The sequence below is a fragment of the Glycine soja genome, chromosome 20, assembly GCF_004193775.1.
Source record: "Glycine soja cultivar W05 chromosome 20, ASM419377v2, whole genome shotgun sequence".
NCBI lineage: Eukaryota > Viridiplantae > Streptophyta > Magnoliopsida > Fabales > Fabaceae > Glycine > Glycine soja.
In genome coordinates, this window is record NC_041021.1 from 37,395,058 (window position 1) to 37,418,978 (window position 23,921).

The following is a 23,921-nucleotide window of genomic DNA, read 5'->3' on the forward strand; positions in this document are numbered from 1 at the left end:
CAAGAAATTTGTAATAATTTATGTATTCTTTTTAATCAATTAAATTAAACTTCTTTCATACTTATATATCATATTATATATGTATTGCTGTTTAGTATATTCAATTTATTATCATTGTATATTATTCGTGAAAGAGTAATAGTGTCCATGTCTTCCATATACAAAAAAGGTGTATCATTTTTTTATGCATGAAATAGGGTATATCTTCCACCGTGAGAGGCCTAAAATTACGCTGACAAAGAGAGAATGTTGATATCATTTTCTAAAATATTTGATTGGAAGGAAGTATTCTTGACTTTTGATGGATGGATGATTGGGTATATAATGATTACAACAAGTGCATCATAATGTATTTCACAGTCTGTTTCCATCGGAAGGCAAGGGGTGAAACTGGAGGAGGGCTAAAAATAATGGTGAAAAAGAGTAAAAATATAGTATAAAGAGGCTTCAAAGTTCAATCGATTAGGTAAGTTTAAAAATATTTAAAATTAATATATAGAGAGAGAAATTTAAACTAGGAAAATGATCATTTAATAAAAAAAATTAAAAGCTTAAGTTTTTTTTAATATAATACGTTTTAGTTTGATATATAAAACCAACGTGCAAATAAATTTAGGAAATGAATTGACATAAAAATTCAATAATTGAAGCTTATGTTCGGTAGAGACAATTTAAAAGATGGAAAAAAAATTAAAAGTGTAAGAAATGAAAAAGGATGAAAAAAAATGAAAAATTAGATTGTTTGATCGAGATGAAAGATAATATGAAAGAGATGAAAAAATTAAATTAAAATAATTAGATGAATAAAAAAATAATGATGATTCAACATATGTTCATTTTATTCCACCAAGAAAGCATACTTTGTTAAGTAGCTGAGATGAATTTTTTTCTTTTTACAAATTAAATATACCTTGAGCAGAGGTCCTTGGAAAGTAAATTCAAAAGTCACTAAGCTTATGTTTGGATGGAAAAATTAAATCAGGTTATTTCAATTGAGATATTAAAATATCTTCTTATAATGTAATATATTAGGATAGGATATTTTAAAAGTAATTGAAATGTTATTATTCTTATAATGTAATATATTAGGATAGGATATTTTAAAAGTAATTGAAATGTTATTATTTTTGTAAAGTATTTTAATATACTTGACAAAATTTCAAATTCTTAGCAAAAATAAAAGAATTAAAACTCCTCACTCAGTACAAAACACTATACGCTCACTCTCACCCCCTATAGCTCTCTTTCTCCCTCTCAGCACACTGGCGTCACAAGCTATCACTTGTTCTACAATCACGACCACCTCCATCGATAAGTAGGCTTTTCTTTTTGTTCATCACAATTTTTTCTTCTTCTCACTTGTAGGTCTCTCTCTCTCTCTCTCTCATCTCTGTTTATTTCATTTCTCAAGTTTATGTTTCTTTGATTTTGATTTCATTTTTGTAGCTATAAGGTTCACTTGATTTTATTGATTTATGTTTCATTTTCTATTTCATTTATTTTGTTTCAATGATTTTGATATGTTTATGGGTGTGTAATTGGATGGGTTTGGAGTTCATATAGGTTGTGAGCACCATATGTTTGTGAATATGCATCAAAGATAAATAAAGATATAATCAATAGATTGTGTTTAATTTAAATCACTTTGGCTTGCTTTCACGTGTGTTTAACTGTTTATCATTGTATTGTATGCTTCTTTGAAATTCGTATTTCATTTCTACTGTTGTTTGAATATGAAAGCCCAGGTGAGTTGTGTTACTTGTCTTTGTTTGGCACCTTTAGCTATGTCCTCTACTATTTCTTATTATATTGGAGCTTAAACCAACATGTGGGTTGGTAAGGGTGTTAACTGTTTTGTATTTTTGTGTCTTATTTACTTTAGTTGATCAAGCTCATAAGGAGAATTGCATACCTCTAATTTGTACTTGTATTTGTGTGCCTTATCTACATAAATTAGATTTCATAAATCCAATTAAAATTTCATCACATTTTTCATTGATCCTTTGAACTCATGACGATAACAAACATTATAACTAATGAAAAAAGTAACAAATACTATAAAGCGTGAACAACATCAACCAATGATAATATCAAGTCTACAAAACAAGTGAAATGCTGAACTTGATGCCTACAAATCATTAGTTGCGAGTAGTATGAATGTAAGTAACATGAAATCTGAGGAAGTTTGAGTTCATCCATTCAAGTTGATTAATTAGCTGGTCAATGGTCAGTATTTTGTATTTGTGTGCCTTATTTACATTAGTAGCTCTATGGTTGTCATGGCTGATATTGTGCTACTATTATGGTTTAGTGATCCATTAAAACTTGAATCACTGTGTAAGTTTATGTCATATAAAGTGGGTGTTCAAAAATATGTTATCATTGGATATGTTATGGATATGGCTCTAGTGATCTTTAATGGTCGAGAAAGTATACGTGGTTCATTTGTTCAACGTGTAAGGACTTATTGAGCCAAAAGAAGTTGTTTCCTATGTGATCTTGACTATGTATGTGCATATGTGTTGCAAACTGTATTCATAATAGATCCTTCTTTGATCTCAGCTTTGCTAATAGTTTAATTTCCTTTGTTTAGACCTTAGACTCACATTATGGCTCTATACTGGCAGGAGAAACCATGTTTTGGCTAGTTTTTTTGGCTGCAGAAAATTATATTTTAAGAGTGAAATCATAAGATCAATAAGGAAATAAGACATTAGTTCCAAAAACGATCTCAACTAAAAACTCTAGTTTTTCACTTGTCCTTCAATTCACTCTACTTTGTGGAATAAAAACTTGTCTTCTAACCTATTTTGCCTTCCCTTCATCTCAACTAAAAAGAAAAAAGATATTCCTCTTTCTCAGTTTCTTTGTATTTTTTCTGTCTCTCACCGTATAAATGGTCAAGGACAAATGGACTAAACTTCAATATTGGGTACTAAAAACTAGAATTGCTAGGCCTGCATGTAATCATTGGTAGGACTCAACTTTAAATGATTGTTGACATCCCAACTACAATGGCCCAATATTACCTTCATGGGCTTCTGATAGCACCGAATGTGATTCGTCCTCTCATTAATAAGAAATTTATAACTGTTGACTCCCTTGATTCCTATATTATGAACTTACTATTAGTTGGGGACTTGGGGTAATAGAAACTATAAAAAAAAAAATATAAGAATACCATCCAATTTTCATATAATTTAATGTATAGGTGTTGCCACTTATCAGATCCTATAAATGAGTAAGCACTATATAAATCAACTTGAGTTTTTTATGCTCAAGTTTATGAAAAGTTCAAACTCAGGTTGAGTTATGGATGATAGATTAGACTAAAATTTCAATTTCAGTTTATACTTGCTTGATGATTTTGGCCTTCCTAGGGTGAATGTCCACCGAGAAATTCTTCAGGATACCAAAATCAGATAAGGGATTAGACCTAACTCCCTTAGAAGAGTTACTAGGGAGTTGAACATTAGAGGATATAGAGTTGGTCACTAATGCTAAGCTGAGACATTGATTCTCAAATATGATTTTTGTATGCTATACTTAAATTACGTAGTACCCTGTGTTTTGATCCCTGGCTTTTGTACCAAAAAAGAAAAACCATATTCCTATAATTGGGTCCCTCACCCCGAGTCCATGAGAGCAAAAGACCTTCATGTGGTGCAGATGCATGCAGAGAACTTCATACTTAATGGTTAAGAAAAACTTTTAGGCAAAAGAAATTAAATTAATCAATAGATAATTATAATAAAAGAAAACACTTTATAATAGCTACTGATTAATTAAATCATTAGTTACTTCACGGGTCTCATAGCAATTCTACAAGATTAAAAAATCAATATTACTAATAATATAAGAAAAAGCCAAACATGAATCCTCAAATGATGAAATCACATAGTAGTATAAATAAATATGCAGTAAGCATTGCTGCGGGCTTATGAATTTGCCTTTGCAGTCACTTCAGCTTGATCCCGACAAAAATCACACTTTTTTCCCTCATTTACTCTCAAAGATGTACACTGTGCCCCATGATAATTGATAATTGATAATGTTATATGTCCCAACTCCCAACTAATCAGTTGAGTCATCTTAATTTTTATAGTAATAGTCCTAGTCCTATGTAAGGATGAAAGATGTTTCCATAGAGAAGTAGCTTTCATGTTCCAATGAAAAGAAAGTAAATTGTATTCATTTCTAAGTCACATTATGTTGCACCCAATGCCAGTTAAATTAGATTAGTTGTGGAATCCAAAACACCACACTGGAACTTAATAAAAGAAAGAAGCACAAATGAATAATATATATATATATATATATATATATATATATATATATATATATATAAAATTCATTAACCCTTCAAGCATTTTTCATTGTTTTTATTTATTTACGTAGTTAGTTCATAAAAAGGTAAATCATGTATCAATTTAATTTCTGAAAAATGTTCGTAATCTAAATTATTCATTAATTTTATGGAATAGTTATTCTTATTTGTTAAGAAGTTTCTTTTGTAATTGTGTTTGATCTCCAAAAGTACGTGACATACTTATTCACATGCAATGCTGGTATTGGATGTGTATTTTGTAAGATATTTGTTTTCAATCTCAAAACAGTATTTGCTCAAATTATCTAATATCATTATCATGCAGTTTGGATTAAGAATAAATAGATTCTAGCATAGTTGACACTGCAATTACTTCAAGAAAATGTAAAAGAGAAGAATATAAGAAGATAATCTTATTAGTTGCTGCTTGTGCTGTTCATATAGTCATTGGTGTAGTGACATGGTATCATAATAGTTATTTTGTTAAGGAACTAATCCGTAATTGGGAGCTAGAATGTCGCAGCTTCCTTAATCATCTTTATAGAAGGACAGAGAAAGATTGCATTGAACAACTGAGGCTTAGTAAAAGTGTATTTTTTAACCTTTGTAGAATTCTACAATAAAAGGGAGGATTAGTAAGAACAAGAAATGTTCCAACAACTGAAGCAATAACAATGTTTTTACATATCCTTGCTCACAACCTAAAGTACAGGGTAGTGCAATTTAGTTATCATAGATCTAAAGAAACCATAAGTAGGCAATTCAATGATGTCTTGAGAGTGATAATGAAAGTGAGCAAAGACTATTTGAATTTTCAACCCTGCACTTTAGAAGGTGCGGAAGCAAACAACTGGAGATGGTTTCAGGTAAGTTTATCAATTGTAGGAGAGATTAGTTAATTATAAAATTTTCTTAGAATATAAAAAAATTGTCTTGTTTGTAGAGATGTATTAGAGCACTTGATGAGATTCATATTCCGATTACAGATCCTCCTTATGAGAGACCTAGATATGGGTTGGAAGGGTCTGTAGGAGATTCTCGAGTATTAGGAGATGCATTATGTCGTCAAAATAAACTTGAAATTCCAACTAGTATTAATTCTTGGAGATAATTTTTTTCTTTTTTTTTGTCTAGTTTAAGCCTATGATTTTTATATTAAACATTGTAGGTAAGTACTTTCTTGTGGATGCGGGATATACCAATGGTCCGGGATTTTTAGCACCATATCGAGGGATTAGATATCATCTCAATGAATGGATTGGAAACACCCCTCAAAGTTACAAGGAGTTATTTAATCTTTGCAAGTGCTCGAAATGCAATAGAAAGGTCATGTGGGATCTTGAAAAAAAAATGAAGTACATTAAGAACTCCTTTATTTTTTGATATAAAGACACAAATAAGAATTATCAATGCTTGTTTTGTGTTACATAATTTCATAAGAGACGAACAACAAACTGATCAACTTTTAGAAGTTGAAGAATTAAAATTCTTATTTGTTGTTGATGAAGAGTTAGTCCATCAATCAAGGGAAGAAGAAAATAATGTCATTGATGATATCACAACTATTAAGTCTACTGAGAACTGGACAATTACAAGATACATTAGCTATGAATATGTTTTCTAACTATCAAGTTAAAAGAAACTTTGCTTAGAGATAGTTCTATTTTAAATGTAATTTGTTATTGCAGAGAAACTTTGATCAGGTAAGATAATTTAACTTTATTCATCGATATTCTCTAAAAACATATGAAACCAATTACTTAAACATTGAATAGAAAAAAAATTGAATCCGATATGATGTAATATAGGTATGATTAAAAATAATTAATCAATTAAACTTGATAATTAATTAATAAACATGTATGTCTACTCATTACGGCCATGCTTGCTTAAGAAGAAAACAAGTGAAAGAAATCCAAAATAGCATAGTATTATATGTAAATTCAGCTCAAAATATTCATATACAAACATGCATTTTTTTTTTTGTGAGAATATAACATGCATTGTACTGTGTAAAAAATATGTTATAATTTATATTAAATAAACAATAAATTTATATAAATACATGCACTGTTTTTATTTCTTGTTACAATATACATGTATTGTGAAATTGTATAAAATGATTTTAATTTTTTTTACAAATAAAAATACTGGTAATTGATATTAAAATATGATTTATAAGATTGGAATTTTAAATGAAAAATAACTTTAAATACATTTTTCGACACTTAACTTTAAATATTATTAGTTAATATATTCACTATAAAATAATATTTTGTATGACAGTATATTGAAAAATTATAAATAGATATATTAAAATTTAATTTATTAAATTTTTTTATTAGAAAAAAAAATTTATTGTTTACCCACTAACAACATAAATAAAATGCATTCTAAATCTCCATTAATTACATAAATATATCTCAATGATATTTTTCATATCTAAATTGTTGAAGATTTTAAGTAGTAGATGAAAATGTAATATTTTCATGTATTGAAGGCAATAATTTTCAATATAGATTTTTTTTTTATATTTCATAAAATATCTCTATGAGCATAATTAAGAAACTAATTCTTTGAGTTAGGAATGATGTTGCATTAAAAAAAAAAAGAATGATGGTCAAATAAAGCTATTTTTAAAATATAAGTTCTTGAATTCGTAACATTGAAAGGGAAGTTTGAATAAAGTCTTAATTCATTTGCATTAATTATATACCACTGGGAAAATAATTTGATGGCGACAATAAATATAACATTTTTTTTTTATTTTAATAACATTATTCAAACACATGTATTTTTCACCATTTAATCTTTTTACACTTTTTATGCGGAAAGTAATTTGTATATAAATTTATTAAATGAATTAATATGATTAATTGTATTGATAATATTTTTAAATACATTAAATAAATACAGCTCAACATTATCCGAACATAAGAATATTAATAATCAAATTAAGATAATATCTTATTGTATCATTTTCTAAGGAAGTAATATAAAAAAAATACTAATTAAAGATAAACAATTATGTGATAAAAAAAAGTATAAAGAGAGAATATATGGAATTGATAGAAAGAAAAAATAAATATGTGTATATATTTTTCATATAGATAGAAAGTGTGTTACAAAATTACCATATATTTTAGAAAACCATTAACATTTTTAATTGATTTGATTTAATTCTTATTGAACTTTTTTCAATATTCTATGTATACATTTATTTTTTATATTTTTATTTTAAATTTATAAATATAACTTTAATTATTTTAAATAAATTTGGAAAAAATAAAATACTATTAAAAAGAAAATTTACTTAATAAAATTTTTTTTGAGATATACTTAATAAATCATGATTGACTTGGAATTTGAGATATTCTTATCCACAATTGAAATTAAGATAATTTTATATTAATATTTGCAGGTGAAGAAATTTGTGATTGATCAGTCACAAAAATAATTAATTACCAACAACTGATTAACATGGGGCTATTGATTAATTTGAGAAAGGAAATTTGTGCCTCGACTAAGCTTTTGGCTCGTAATAAAGATCTTTCTATCAATCTTGAACTAAAGTTTTGACTAAATTACCGGCCGCACTCTTAGTGAATTGCGATAAAAAGATGAGATAAACAACTGAAAAAAACTAATAAATAAAAGACAGATAAAGTTGTAAATCTATAATAGTAGATAAATTAAGGAGATATTATGTTTGGTAATCGTTTTTTACATTTCCTTAATTAAAATTGTCTATTAATTTAAATATTAAGAATTTACTAAAATTGTCAACTTAAACTGTACAGTTTTTTAATTTTAAAAAACTGTGAATTTGTTAACTATTTTTTAACTTTAGCAATCTACCAATTTGTTAACTTTAAAAAATATTCCAATTTATTACTGTTTATTTTTTAAATTGTAAAATCCTACCAATTTGTTAGTTAAACCAACGTAAACTAAACTATTGTTATTTAAAAAGTATTTTTTTAATTTAAAAATTCAAACTATCCCACTATTCTCGTCTTAGCTTTTTTTTTATATAAAAGAAATCACTATTTTTAAGAAAAAAACTGACAATTTTTTTAATTTTAAAATTCAAACTACTCCAATTTTCTATTGGCTTTCTTTATACCGTCTAACTTTTTATTATAATTTTAATAAACTATCAATTAACTATAAACCAAAATTTTAAAATATTTGTTATGAGATTCATACTTGTTAATGATTATACCGAATAAAGTAAATTTTTAATCCTTTTAAGTATCAACATAATAAACTAACTATTGTAATAAACTAACTATTGTTATTTAGAATGAACAATATTTTTAAATTTAAGATTTCAGACTATCTCACTATTTTCTTAGTTTTTTTTTCTTAAATAAATCAATGTTACTTAAATATTATCATTTCTTTTTGTTTTTAAAATCCCAAACTATCTCACTACTTCATTTATTTATTCTGAAAAGTTAGAAATGTGTTTTTTTTTTATAAAAAAATACAGGAATTATTTCCCAACAATAAAATAAATATACAATAATTTATACAGTGAAAAGTAAATGAATGAAAATTATAAATTTGATTGGATTGGTTGAAGACTTTTTTTTTTTTTTTTACATTGTTGAAAATCCCATTTAGCTTGATTGACAGCTAAGTATGACAACAAGGTGGGTAATGAATGAGTTTAACTCTTCTAGTATGTGTTCGTGTAAAAGATGGAGGCAGATTCAAGTTTAAAATTTTAATATTCATCCTCGACCCATTTTGTGTTTTACTGGGTTCGGGAAATGCACGGGTAACCCATCACGCCATTATAATTTATAAATTTACTTATATTTTTTAAACAAAATATATATTAAGTATTTTTTATTCAAACACTTTATAAATAGAAAAAATATGAATTAAATTATATTTTTAGTTAAATGTATAATTTTAAGTTTGTTATTTGATTGTTATCATAATTTAAATTGTTTAACTGTTAAATTAATTAATTTATATTTTAAAAAATTACAGTCGCAATTTTGTTGTTGCATCGTTGGCAGTGTGGATTTGAATCTTAAAAAAACCAAGATTTAGATTTCAGTATTTTATTATAACTTCTAAGTGTCAATGGTTGAATGGGTGTGGCCATATGGTTTGTTGGGATGTACCAAATCTTAACACGAATGAAAAGTTATGCTATCTTATAAATAAAAGATATCATAATAATTAGAATAATTGTAAAATTATTTTTTACATTCAGTGAAAAATATAATAATTTTAGGTTGCAACAATTGCAATTTGCATCACAACAACCGGAATGCTCTCAATTGCAACATCAACCACAAATTAAAACGATGATATGTCATAATAAAACAAATTTTATAGGTACGGATATAGGTATGATAGGTAGTTAGACACCACCATCGTGGTTCTTATTATTGTTCTTGTTTAAAAAGTGGGGTTAATATTCATATCCGAATAAAGCATGTATGACCTGTGGACTTGAGGTTCGTTTCTATGTATACTGTTATGTATCAGTCATTTTTTCTAACAAATACAATGGGGCTTGCAACTTTCTCTCACCCCATGGGTCTACATTAGCCGATTGAAAACAACTTAAACTGTCGTTAGCCTCTTTTTAGCGCCAACAATATCCATAATTTAATGATGTCATTATTTAGTACAAAAGCATGATTCATCATTATTAAATTTAAAGTGAAAAAAAATACAATAGTAACAACAAAATACTTTTTTATTATGTGAGGTTGACTTTTTGATCAAATTATATCATTAAAGTTAGTTAAAAACCTAATTTACATATATATATTATCGTAGATCTTTTTTAACAAACTATCTTTAATATCTTTATTGATGCTCCTAGTGACTTGTGTCAAACCACTCTAACATGAGATTATAGTATGATATGGAATGAAATGAGAATCTTTCTTTTTAGAGTTAGTGATATAGATCTAAATATCTACAAACATAACAATGAGAAAAAAAGCGGTTAGTTTCCACAAATCAAAGATGATTTTATCTCTCTCTATATGAAATAATACAAATAATCTTTAACTTTTTAATTGAGGCTCTTAAACAATGGTCTTTCACATAAGATATGACATTATTGAAAAAGATAAACACAATATCGTTCACATTTCTCATGCAAGGATCAATGGTAAGTTTTCAATAATCAAAGATGGTTTTATCCATACATGTAACAACACAAATAACCATTATCTTGTGGAATTGAGGATCTTAAGGGATGAACTTTGCATAAGGCAGGAGATTATTAAAAAAGACAAAGATGTTATTGTCCACACTTTTCATGGAGACTCGCTTGTCTCCTATATTTGTCTTCTCTTTTATCATTCAGATATAAGATTTTGTTTTAATTTATCCTATTATTTTTTTGTCTTCGAATAATCAGCTTAATGAAGTGTTTATTAAAAAAAATGTTTCTCATGCAAGTACATATATATAAGTTGATTTTATCATCAAAGAGGGAAATAGTTAAACTATTTTTTCATATAAATTATAACCTACTTTTATAAATTAAAAAATATTTTAAACTATTTTCATATTCTTTCACAAACAACTATATATTTTATTACAATCAATTTTTATATGTTTTGAAAAATAAAACAACAAGTAAATTACTACATACAGTATTAATTATTTATAAAAGTAAATTACTGCAAATTTTATTTAACTTAAATATATTTATTAATGAAATTATTTTTTGAAAGTAAAGTTAAAAGTTAACTTGTTAAGGGACTTTAAAAAAATTTAATTTGTCAAGGTGTACAAATAGTACTACATAAGAGGAGGAAAAAAAAAAAAAAAACCTGGACGTAAGACAGTGGCACAAGTCTGAGTCGTGAATAATCGTTGTTGTCGAAGTTTAATCTCTCATTCCGTGTTTTCCCCAGATTTATGCGTAAGTGAACTCCCACTCCCTCCAACCTCTGTCGTTTTTATCTTCTTTTTACTATTCCGCTACTGCGTTTTGGTTTCAAACTAGAGAGAACCCTAGTCTCTGTGAATGCTCAACTGCTTTCTCCTTCAATTTCTTCCCCAAAGATCGCTTCTTTTTTACACATTTCTCAAATCAAAAGGCAATCATCAACTACTCACTCACAATTCCTCGTTTCCTATCTTTTATTTTTCTCCAATGGTTGAGGTTTTGGTGGTTTTGCACGTTTCGAATTTTGGTTCCGCTCTTCCCTTTGCAATGTGGTTGATCTGCTTTCGATGTTTATTTTCGTTGGTGTTTGTGTGTGTGTGTTTTTACAATTGTCGTTATGGATTTCTTCAATGGTGGAAATACATGTACTTTTTTTAATGGGTGGAAAGACATGTGTTTATAGTTTATGCATAGTGGTCGTGTATATGTTAGTTGTAATTGTGTTTGTTTGCGTTTTAATATGGATTTCAGAACAATTTGGTGATGTACTTTTGTTAGAATTGATTGATGATAGGGTGGCAGACTGATAGATAAGAGGAGGAAAAGGAATTTGATTTTGGTATTACTCAAGGAGAATTTCCGTAGGTCTTTAACTGATTGTTTTGATTTGATGTCTACTTGTGAGTTTAATATGTAGTTGGTTGGAAAGGTCTTTTAAGATAGATGGATGAATGATACAAAATGTCATAGTTCATACTGCCTTTGCTGTGGGACTGTTAATGCTGTTTTGGGGGCATTTATTTATTTACTAATAATATTTAATGAAAATAGATGGATGTTGTTTTTGATGTTTTTTCCTTCAATCTAAGTCACAATATATTGTTAATTGTTTTGCAATATTTGTTCTCTTCTGTTAGCAAAATTTATTTTTATCTGATAAAGAATTTTGAAAATGGAACCCATTTGCTTCAACACTTTTTCCAAGGGTTGCTCTGATAATTTATTGATATTTCTGTGGTCATTGTGGTGTTATACTTCCCTTTCTTTCCCCCTCCCATTTATTGGTTGGATTTACATGAAAAGGAATAATGAGATCGATGATCAAATTTTTGTAATCTCTTAATTGTGTTTGCTTGTTTTAAAAAATTGGGAATTATGGATCAAGGCGTACCCTCAGGTGGGTTGCTACAAGATAAATGCTATTTTCCTTTAATGTGATTCACGCTGTATTTATTTATTTATTTGTTTAATTTTTCCCCTTACATTGTTAATGAATATTTGTTTAATAAGGAAGCTGGAATATGGTTCAAGTTTCAAGTAGATGCTTCACAATGTGGGCCATATTCATCATTTCACCAATAGAACTAATTTTGTTCTCTTTTAGGGGATTGAGTTTCTGATTTAATATCAAAGCCCAATATAACAGCTATGAGTGAAGGTGTTTTCGTTTGGGAAGCTTTATCCATAGTAGTCAATAGTGCGGTATAGCAGCGCTATAGTGGGATAGTGGAGTGGAGCAACCCTGGGTCGATTAGTGTAGTGGTTTCTAACAATGGTCGTAGTGGCTGCAGTAGCGGCTGTAATAGTGTCTTTTCGCACACTATAGTGACACTATCATGATAGACTTAAAAAACCCTGGAACATCATTGTTTTTTTTTTGGGATTTTTTTAACTTCATTACCATGTTCTTATTGCTCGTAGATTGATGGTGATTGTGTGACTTATTATTTATCATGAATTTCTTTAATTTTAGTTTTATTTTTTCAGTATTTATATGTGTAGTGTATAGCTTATTAAAATAACGGTCATCCCGCTTCCTACTATAACATTTTCAGATTTAGCTTTATAACTATTAACTATGGAGTTATCATTTGTTGTCATGTGGAATGGGATGTTCATGATACCTTTTTACTACAGGTTGGCTCAGCATTTTAATGGTTCTGTTTCTTGGGTGGCTGAGGAAAGAGAATTTCTTATTTTGATTTCATGGACAGCCAGAATGGGTGTATATATATTAGTTCGTCAGATGATGACTTGGAGGAGATAGAAGATCCAAGGAGGACTCTTCCGCAATGGGCTACTAATACAGAGAAGAGTTCATGTGTGTGATCTTTAGTAAAAGCTCCCTTTTAAAATATTTTTTTAGAATTAGTAATCATCGTACATGTAATATTATGTGCAGATAATGGTGGATGGTCTAGGCGGGATAGTTCTTCAAGAGGGGCAAATAGTTCAAACCCAAGCTCTTCTAATGTTTATAATCATTCACAAGTTAAGCCTCAAACCCTGCCCGTGTCCAGCACCAATACACTGAACCATAGAATTGCACGAAGAGATGAACCTTCCTACCATGCCCTGAATGGAAACACAAGTCAGCAACAGACTGTTAGTTCCCGAATTTCAAATATTCATGGTGCAGATTATGAGAAAATGTCATCTCAGCAAGCTTTCAAGAGGACCCTTCCGTCATCTCTTCAACCTTCTGCAACAAGGGCTCTTCCTTCTTCATTTGCATCAGACAGCAGATTAAGAAACTTAAAAGATAACGCGAGCAGTAGTCAACTTCATGATGCATATAAGAATCGTCCCCATGGAGTAGGACCTAGCACGTCCAGTGACAGGGGCTACATTCGTGAAAATTTTGGCAGGGGCTATGATGAAGATCGTTTCTTGTATCAAAATGGTGGGAATAGGATTCTTCCTTCACCTTTGATGCTCGGAAAGGTTATATCTCCACAGTTTGCTACTTCTAGTGAATCTGCGTATCGTTCTGGAGCAGGTGATGAAAGGGCTGCTGAAAGTGATGAGAGACTAATTTATGAGGCAGCATTGCAGGTATTACATTCTGTTTATCATTGTGCTTGTAGATTTAACTCCTTAAATTCTTTAAGTTGTATGCAGAAGATATTTCCTCTGTTAAGTTTGAGTGGAAATCATTTAATGAAAGTTATTTCCTTAAGTAAGAAGCTTTGTTTGGGACTTATATGTGATGTGTTGCCAAAATTGATTCCTTTGGGAGATTTGTTTTGGTTGTTGAGATTTTGAATTTAAGATGCAGTGCTCCTGGATATAAAAGTGGTGAAGCTGGTTCTCTCCCTCTTTTATCATTTTCTTCATTTTTGGTGTTCAGTGTCAATTTTCTTTCTTAAAAGTTGTTTAATCCTTTACATGCTTGTCAGGTTGTTAGAATTGTTTTTGATTTGAGGGTATTAAAATTATTATTCTTCTATCATGGTGGTATAGTAGGAGTTAATTCTCCGGAAATACACTATTTAATATTGAGTTACAATTAGTCCTAAAGTAAAACGATTAAACCTAATGTTGAGTATCACATGCTTTGGTGTTTAATGTTATGCTTTATGCTTTATCAATGTTTGTCCTGTATTAATGTGGTTTGTGGAAGGTGCTTTGAAGATTATATTTTCAGTGCTTGTGTGTGTGTTATAGTCATAGAGACTCAATATTGTCAATTGTGAATTTGGTTATCGCAGGATATCAGTCAACCTAAAACAGAATATGACTTACCTGCTGGTGTATTGTCTGTCTCTCTTCTGAGACATCAGGTATTAAGGCTTGTCTATTAAATTGCTTTTATCATTTCTGTTCTGGGCCATTTATTTGTTATCACTTTGTATTTCAGAAAATTGCATTGGCTTGGATGCTTCAGAAGGAAACCAAGAGTTTGCATTGCTTGGGGGGGATTTTGGCTGATGATCAGGTCAATATTTGATGATAAATTTTTTAATCAATGGCTCTTTACATTTAATTCTGAGTTTTGTTACCTGAACATCAAAACCTTGTTCAAGCAGGGCCTTGGAAAGACAATTTCAATGATTTCCCTCATCCTGGCACAGAGGACATTACAGTCAAAATCGAAAATAGATGATACATGCAGTCATAAAACTGAAGCTTTGAATTTGGACGATGATGATGACAATGGTAGTGTTGATGTGGAAAAGCATAAAAATAGCGAAGAATCTGATGATATAAAACCTAGTAGAGAACCAAGCAGTTCAACACAGGCACCTGGTAGAAAAAGGCCAGCTGCTGGTACACTAGTTGTCTGCCCTGCTAGTGTTCTTCGACAGTGGGCCAGGGAACTCGATGAAAAAGTTGGAGATGAAAAGCTTTCTGTTTTGGTTTATCATGGGGGCAGTAGGACAAAGGATCCTGTTGAGCTCGCAAAATTTGATGTGGTTCTAACAACATACTCTATTGTGACTAATGAAGTTCCCAAACAACCATTAGTTGAGGAGGATGATATTGATGAAAAAATGGGGGAAAGATTTGGGTTATCCTCTGAGTTTTCTGTTAGTAAAAAGAGGAAAAAGCCATTTAATGGAAATAAGAAGAGTAAAAAAGGTGGAAAGGGAATTGACAGTTCTTCTATTGAATGTGGTTCTGGTCCTCTTGCCAAAGTTGGTTGGTTTAGGGTTATTCTTGATGAGGCTCAAACGATAAAGAATCATAGAACTCAGGTGGCTAGAGCTTGCTGCAGCCTTAGAGCCAAAAGAAGGTGGTGCTTATCTGGAACTCCTATTCAAAATACTATTGATGATTTGTATAGCTACTTTAGGTTCCTAAAGTATGATCCTTATGCTGTATACAAATCATTCTACAATACAATAAAAGTTCCAATATCCAAAAATACTATTCAAGGTTACAAGAAACTTCAAGCAGTTTTAAGGGCCATAATGCTACGTCGTACAAAAGGTGAATTTCTTATATTCCGATTGCTCATGTCCTGACTGATAGATTGTGTTTTACCTTTTTGCTGGCATGGTATGGGTTTTCAGAGTCCTTGCGATATTCTCACTGATCTCCTCTTAAGTATAGTCATCATTCAGATAATTTTTCTTCAATGTTTTTCTTTATTTCATCATGTTTGACATTTGATACTAGTGTACTACCATTCCAGTATCAGCAGAAATTCATTCTTGTATAGGACGTCTTCTGATAAGTACGTCATGATCTACCTGGAATAATGTAAAGTATACTGTTTTCTCAAAGAATCAGATAAAACTGTCATTCATGAACCTGTAAAGAGTTCTAAGAGGGTTGCAAAGTCTCTTTCCATAATTTTGATAAATTTGGCTATGGCTTCTGGGGCAATATTGACACCATATTTGTATTTGGTGTCAGTTTTCTTTTGTTGTTATTTTCTCCCTCCCTGAAAATTTTCCATGAGAGAATGCTAGACATATGTTTATATTTTTATATACCAGTAAAAATAGAAAAAAAATACTTTAGTAATTGCATACGTACAGGGGATACCCCTATAGGCCTAAGCAGGAAGAGCCTTGACTTTCAAATGAGAATTTGACGTCTCACACCCATTTGATATGGGGACTACTCATTCCTTCGATTTGGATTTCAGCGTCAAATATGGGATGAGTATTGGTCTCTTCTATTTTATAATATCAATTTCTTGCATTTGTCTAGGAACTTTGCTTGATGGGAAGCCAATAATCAATTTGCCTCCCAAGACAATTGAGCTCAGTAAGGTGGATTTCTCGATTGAGGAGCGGGCATTCTACACCAAACTGGAATCAGATTCGCGTTCTCAATTTAAGGTTTACTTCCTTCAAATTTATTTTTATTAACCTGGACAATTTGTAATTATATTTTTTTGTTTCTCTTAAACAGAGCATCCAAGAATGTCCTTTTGTTAATGAGATTTTAAACCTAGTGATTAGAAACACTTTCTGATAGTGGTAAAAGTAATTGTATATCTGTAGGCAGAATGGATAGGCACTAATATTGGCAGCCTCTAGGATATATTCAACAATTTGACCTGTAGAACAGAATTTCTTCTTGTTAAAATAAGAGAAAACAGAGGGAAATTGGGTGAAAACTGTGTATCAGAGTACATGATGGATGCTCGTTTATATAGACTGATAGTAATAATTACACATAATTAGAGGAGATCAAGTTTACCCTAAATCAGATCCTATCAAATCAATTTATAATAAATGATATATTTATTCCTGATTCTCAACACTACACCTCAAGCTGAAGCTTACTAAGCTCTCAGCTTGTTACAGGAAAATAATTTTTTCCCAACAAAAACATAAACATTGAGCTCCACTAAAAACAATATTTTGAAGACAACTTAGGGATCTTGGTGAAGTTGGGGAATATTGCTAGAAAGATAACATTGTCAGATAGCTGGATTACCCATCAGCCTAAGAAAATTCATGGCGAGCAAAGCAAGTTCCGACTCTCTTAAAACAAATATTTGGAAGCTTCAAACCAATATTAGTGAAGACCCAAAATTATTTAAAACTTGAAAAAGAAAATCGTGCAACTGCAAAACACGTGCAAGTGAAACAATGGCACTAGGGTTTTGAAGTCATCAAGGGAAAGAAATCGTATGTGAGCAAGCAACAATTGCAAAAGAAACACATAGCAAAACCTAGGCTAAAGAGCTGGGCATGCAAAACAACTCCGATGGAGGTGAAATTGCAAGGTTAGGGTCATCCAAGGTGACTGACCTTGTCGTCAGAAGTGCGGGCAGAACGAAGCTCTAACGTGTCGTCACGTGCCAGAAACAAAATTTGTTTGGCTGGAAAACAAAGTTACAAAAGGGGCACCTCCAAAAATAAGTTGGATCGGGTCCAAAATCCAGGGTTATGGTTGCACGGGAGAGGTGACCACCATGTGCAAAGCACGACTTGAACGGATGTCGGACGTGCCACCATGCCCTGGTCAAGGGAGTTGTTTGGCTTTATGGAGAAGTGGCTTGTGGGAGTGTGTGAAGCCTCTGATAGTGACGCGCCAACCAGATTTGTGTAGATCGGCAAAAGGCAAACCGAACGGGGTAGGTGGCGGTTGGAAGGTTGCCAAAAAAGTTGCTGGATAAGTCTCCAGCAGTGGTCAGAGAAGTCGGCAAAAAAGGGGAAAAGGTAACTGGAATACGCAAACAGGTCGCTAGAAGTGTGGCAAGGGAAGGGTCCACTGGGGACAGTGGATCCCCAGCAAAACATGATTTTCGTGATTCCTTTGTCAGGCTCTAGATACCATGTTAAAATAAGAAAAAACAGAGGGAAATTGAGTGAAAGCTGTGTATTAGAGTACACCACCGATGCTTGTTTATACAGATTGATAGTAATAATTACACATAATTAGAGGAGATTACGTTTTCCCTTAATTAGATCCTATCAAATCAATTTACAATAAATGAAGTTTTTATTCCTGATTCTCAATACTTGTATTAATTTTGTTGAGATGATGGGGTTTTGGTTGGGAATGAGGACAAAAGAGCAAGAATGCTCTCTTATCTATAACTAAATTAAATCTGTTCAAGCACACAGGTGCCCCCACCCAAAACCAAGAGTAATTCTACTCTCTACTGTGATTAGAACTGTTTTTATTTAGTGGATATTTTTTACTTTTAAATTAAGCACAAATGTCAATCTAGTATAATTAATACTATATCAGTGCAGTGTGTTTGAAATACATATAAGTTAACACTTATTTATAATAAGAATAAGAATTAGATCAAGCACTAGCATAAAATAATATTACCATCTAACCCAAAGGGTTGGCGTAATGGTGTATGGGCTTGTTGCGTTCACATGTTAAGAACGATCTATTTAGCGAGATAATCCGTGTGCAAAATTTTCTTGGACCAACAACAACCATGCACCACGAGCGGGATTAGTCTTTGACCTAGTGGGTTGGGGGACACTTGTGGTCTTTGACCCAGGATTAAAAAAAAAACTAATATTATCTGTTAGTAACCCTGATTAATAAAGGAAATAAATTTGAAAAATACAACAAATTGATAGATGAAATTGATAATTGATAGATATTCTAAAATCTTCTAAAATACAATTATGATATTCTGAGATATTTGGTATATACAACAAATTAACACAATGAATAAAATCTGTCTCACATTCTATTTACAAACCTCACACATAACTCCCAAACAAAAACATTACATAATCATCTTACGGTTACTAAACAGTAAACACACATACCTCCCATACTGTCCTATCATATGGTTTAGAGCATTGAGGCATGAGGACACGATATTTCTGATTGTAAAATTTTAAATTAATATAGCTGCTGTTCCGAGTCCTTACTCCTTAATTTAATAAATAATAGTGCATATGCTATCAATTTCATAATCATTGCACATCTGTTTTTGGTGATTTTTTAAAATCATGCATGATTACTAAATTGTTTCTTACTTTCATAAACATACAAAAGCTTCAATTTTGTACATATGAAAAGCATGATAAGTGCATTTCTTTCAGATCCCACCTAGTTGCATAGGTGAATCAGTCATTGGTTGTCAATAAACATACTTGATATTTAAGAAGTGCTGGGGGTGGAGATTTTTAATTTCCTGTATCTCATTCTTTGTATCTAATTTATTAATGCCTAGCATACACTTCTGCAAATTCTAGAATATTTTTGTTCAGCTGATCTTGTTTTTCTGAAGTATTGTAGATCTGATATTAAAAGGTTGTACTTTGCAGGCATATGCTGCTGCTGGGACAGTGAGCCAAAACTATGCTAATATTCTTTTAATGCTTTTACGTCTCCGACAGGCTTGTGACCACCCGCTTCTTGTTAAAGATTTTGATTCTGATCCTGTTGGGAAGGATTCTGTCGAAATGGCAAAAAATCTTCCTAGGGAAATGCTGATTAATCTTTTTAATTGTTTGGAATCAACCTTTGCTATATGTCTTGTTTGCAACGTGAGTTAAATTCAGATGTGATGTTTTTATTATTTGTTTTCTTTGTTGTAAATACAACCACTATGAATGTGATGGTACTCAAGATCCTTTTGATTATATCTAAGTTATGCTGTTTTGTTCCAATGGATATGCTTACAGTGGCCATATTTTAGGAGTGTGGTATATTTACACTCCCCATGAATGTTTACTACATTGGGTGAAGTCGAACACTTATCATCTTGGTTGCAAGAAAAGGGTGTGGTGATTATGATAGAAATGAGTTTTAAACCATAAGGGGTTCAAGTTTTTATTTTTGCAAAAATAGACATGTTTATTATCCCAGAATAATAGGAAATATTTTTAGGGGGATGCTCTTCAATGGGAAAGTTTTTAGTAGTGCAGGTAAATATCCAAAACCATCAATTGCACCTGAATGCATTTCACACTTAACTTCTCTTTTTATTTAATCTAAAGTTCAATATTGTTATCCTGCTCTTAAATATTTATTTTTTCAAGGACATGTTTTTATTTTTTGTTGTGAAGAGAAAAAATTTATTGGGATGAATAGAAAGTATTACAAGGACATGATCATCCTCTTTACTGATACCATGTTTTATTGATTGATAACCAAATCTATGTGACTTTTATTATAATTGCTTAGTTGGAATTTTAGATTTTGATTTCTCTGTTAACCCGTTATAGATGGGTTGTAAACAGTACCAATACGTTGTTAATAATTGCTCTGGTTGATATGTTTTGTGGTTTCAACAGGATCCTCCTGAAGAGCCTGTTATTACGATGTGTGGTCATGTCTTCTGTTATCAATGTGTATCAGAATATTTGACTGGTGATGATAATACGTGCCCGTCAGTTAATTGTAAAGAACTAATTGGCGACGATCTTGTTTTCTCCAAAGCTACTTTGAGGAGTTGCATCTCTGATGATGGTGGCAGTGTTAGTTTTGCAAATTCACATCTTTGTGATTATTCACTAGTGCAGCAGCGTGACTACACTTCATCTAAAATCAAAGCTGTTCTTGAGGTTCTGCAGTCAAATTGTAAATTGAAGATTTCTAGTTCTGACTTACCGAACTCCTCTGGAGGTTGTAGAGATTCACCTTCTTTGGATAATTTACATGTTGAAGACTGCGATTCAGATGTTAGGGTTACAAAACACACAAGAAGGTATTCAGAGTCCACAACTGAAGGACCAATAAAGGCTATAGTTTTTTCCCAGTGGACTAGCATGCTGGACTTAGTTGAGACATCGTTGAAACAATTTGGTATACAGTACCGGAGACTTGATGGTAGAATGACTCTGGGTGCGAGGGACAAAGCTGTTAAGGATTTCAATACTGAACCTGAGGTTTGGCCTTTCCCAACATTGTTAAAGCTGTAACTTTTTTATGCAAATCTATTAATGACACCAAGTAATATGTGAACCTATTGCTTAGTAGATGAAGTAGTATGAAATTTAATCCTCTTAATGGTTATATCAATAATGCTTGTTGCATATTTAATCAGTATGTTTTCCAACTCCTTGAACTTGAATTATCTACTGTGTTCTAGTGTCTTAACCTTGGTAGACTTTGGTGTTCTAGTGTCTTAACCTTGGTAGACTTTGGTGTCTGACTAATTGAAATTTGTTTCAGATAACTGTTATGCTGATGTCACTAAAAGCAGGAAACCTTGGTTTGAATATGGTTGCTGCATGTCATGTTATTCTTTTGGATCTTTGGTGGAATCCTACAACTGAAGATCAAGCTATTGATCGAGCTCACAGAATTGGGCAAACTCGTCCTGTTACTGTGACACGAATCACTATAAAAGATACAGTTGAAGATAGGATACTGGCTCTTCAGGTTTGTATCTGTCGGTTGAGTGTTGTTTTAGGTGCCAAAATGAGTCCATATTTGGTAGACAAATTGGATTTAGGGCCATCACCAGGAGTGAGGCTCTGCAGCCAGTAGGGAAATTGCTCTGATTTATAAGTTTTGAATTGTTTTCTCTTTCACCTTTTTCCTCTCCTATTTACTATTGCTTGATTTTTAAATTCATTAAACAAAACTGACTAGTTGAAAGATGACAATTTTATGGCACAATTAGTTTTTTTCTTTTCGAACCTGTGAGTAGGGATTTATGCGATCAACAGAAGTTCTATTAAGGTTCAAGGGGAAGTTTATCTCATAATAAGTGCAAGTCACTTTTAATTTTTGTAGGTCCTTCCAAAAGATAAAGGGGAAGTTAGCAGATGAAGTCATCTTTTTTTTTTTTTAAAGGTTATTTGTTTTAGTAAGCTTTGATATATTGGGGTGACAAATTTTGTGATTGGGGTGAAGATAGGATGTATCTGTCGAATGAGAAATTCTGATTTCGTTCTTGTGTTGTACTATCTGGCAGGACGACAAGAGAAAAATGGTTGCATCTGCTTTTGGGGAAGACCATGCTGGCGCGTCTGGAACTCGCCTTACAGTAGATGATCTGAAGTATCTTTTCATGGTGTAGACTCTAGACCACTCCTTGCTTGTTCTTCCCATGATGGATGATTTGAAGTTTTGTTTTGGGTGGTTTGGCATGGAGTTAGGATGGTTCTTAAGGAGGAGGGTATGACTGTTTTTTGAGTACCTGCTGACATCGGTTGCACAAGTTGGCAGGCAAGGCGAGGCTTGGTTGATCCAAGTGGTAACTTGATCTGTTTTGAAGCCCACAAGGGCATTTTTGTCCTCCAAACTGCTATGTAGCTGAAGGCTGTCTGTAAATATACTAATTAAATTATATGGCTTATGAAAATATGACCTTGTGCAACTGCCCTTTCTGTTCTAGTGTACAGTTTTCTTCATAGTCCTCAACTGTGCAGGGAAAGCATAGATTGTTTGTCTAGCTAAACACACTTTTGAATTACTGATTATTATACTGAGGAGCTAGTTGGTAGCCTCCATGCTTTGCTCCCAGCTCCGATGAAATTTGACCAAGTCAATGTGAATTCATATTTTAGAACAAATTCATAAGCTTAAATGAAACATATTATTGGTAATTTAGGATTTGGATTAAACGTAGGTTTTTTTAATTAGAAATAAATTCATTAGATAAAATTCCTTAAAATTGTGAAAAATTGAAAACTAGTAATCCAGAGGAATGACTTTTTTTCTTTTTCTTTCATATTCACCTACTCTGTACAATTGTGACAACAAATTTGACTGCTCTGTTCTCTAGTTTAGCTGTGCATATTCATTTGATGTCAATAACCATTTGATGCATGCAACTTTGAGTGTGTCTGGTTAGAAAATAACGATTTTGACTGCAGTAAAAACTTGATTTTATAAAAACATAAATGTTTGGTTAATGCCACGTAAAATTGAATTTCTCTCAAAACTGCAGTGTGACTAGAAGTGATAGAGAAAGCAATTTTTTTACGAAGATAGAGAGAAACAATTAGTTTTACTTGAAATTCAATTTTTGAACGAAATTAATTTCATTCAAAACGTACTTTGCAAGCATCGAAACACCCAAGTATTGTTACTAACATGAAGACGCAACGAAGTTTTGGGTGCACGCTGTTGAATGACTTTATCAAAATTCCTAATGACTTACCAAATTTTATGAAATTTGTAATAATATTTCTCTACTAAATCTAATCAAAAGTAGCGTATTTATGACTATATACCTGGCGGGCTATTTATTTATTTATTTATTTTTGTTGATCATAGAAAAAGATTGAACTTGAATTTGTAAATGTGTTAAGATTCCTTTGTGCTACATGCAAAGGGATTTATCAAGAACGCAAGACATTTGTTGTGGTGACTGGATTTCTTGATCGCATTCATATTTTTGGTATACTGGATCTTTAAAATGAGTACAAGTCAATAAAAGAGAATAACAATGGCATGAACGAGGAACAAGACTCTGCTTAAGGAAGTTCCTATCTGTTGATATTAACTGTACTGCATTAGACATTAGGTAGAAATATCAAATACAGCAAAGGCTTCTGACAAATATTGACGAAATAACAATGAGGGTATAAAAAACTG

General features: G+C 31.3%; 1 protein-coding gene and 1 long non-coding RNA gene across 5 annotated transcripts; both read left to right on the forward strand.

Moving 5' to 3' along the window:
- Positions 1-1,193: 1,193 nt before the first annotated feature.
- On the forward strand, positions 1,194-5,883 carry LOC114402583. 3 transcript variants are annotated; one of them, XR_003664470.1, is made up of 2 exons: positions 1,194-1,365; positions 5,496-5,883. It is a non-coding gene; the product is annotated as an uncharacterized LOC114402583 (long non-coding RNA). The 3 variants fall into 3 exon arrangements; XR_003664471.1 differs by having other exon boundaries at positions 1,194-1,361; XR_003664472.1 differs by having other exon boundaries at positions 1,194-1,315.
- A 5,251-nt stretch (positions 5,884-11,134) lies between these two features.
- Positions 11,135-22,862, forward strand: LOC114403113 (helicase-like transcription factor CHR28). Of its 2 annotated transcripts, none has more exons than XM_028365859.1 (11): positions 11,135-11,237; positions 13,122-13,305; positions 13,387-14,039; positions 14,696-14,767; positions 14,845-14,922; positions 15,014-15,917; positions 16,647-16,777; positions 19,694-19,915; positions 20,666-21,259; positions 21,546-21,755; positions 22,294-22,862. In XM_028365859.1, exons 2-11 carry the CDS (start codon positions 13,191-13,193, stop codon positions 22,396-22,398), a joined length of 3,084 nt encoding a protein of 1,027 aa, XP_028221660.1. In that variant the 5' UTR covers positions 11,135-11,237; positions 13,122-13,190; the 3' UTR covers positions 22,399-22,862. The 2 variants fall into 2 exon arrangements, with proteins under 2 accessions (XP_028221660.1, XP_028221661.1); XM_028365860.1 differs by lacking the exon at positions 11,135-11,237 and adding an exon at positions 11,262-11,415.
- The last annotated feature ends 1,059 nt before the right edge of the window (positions 22,863-23,921 follow it).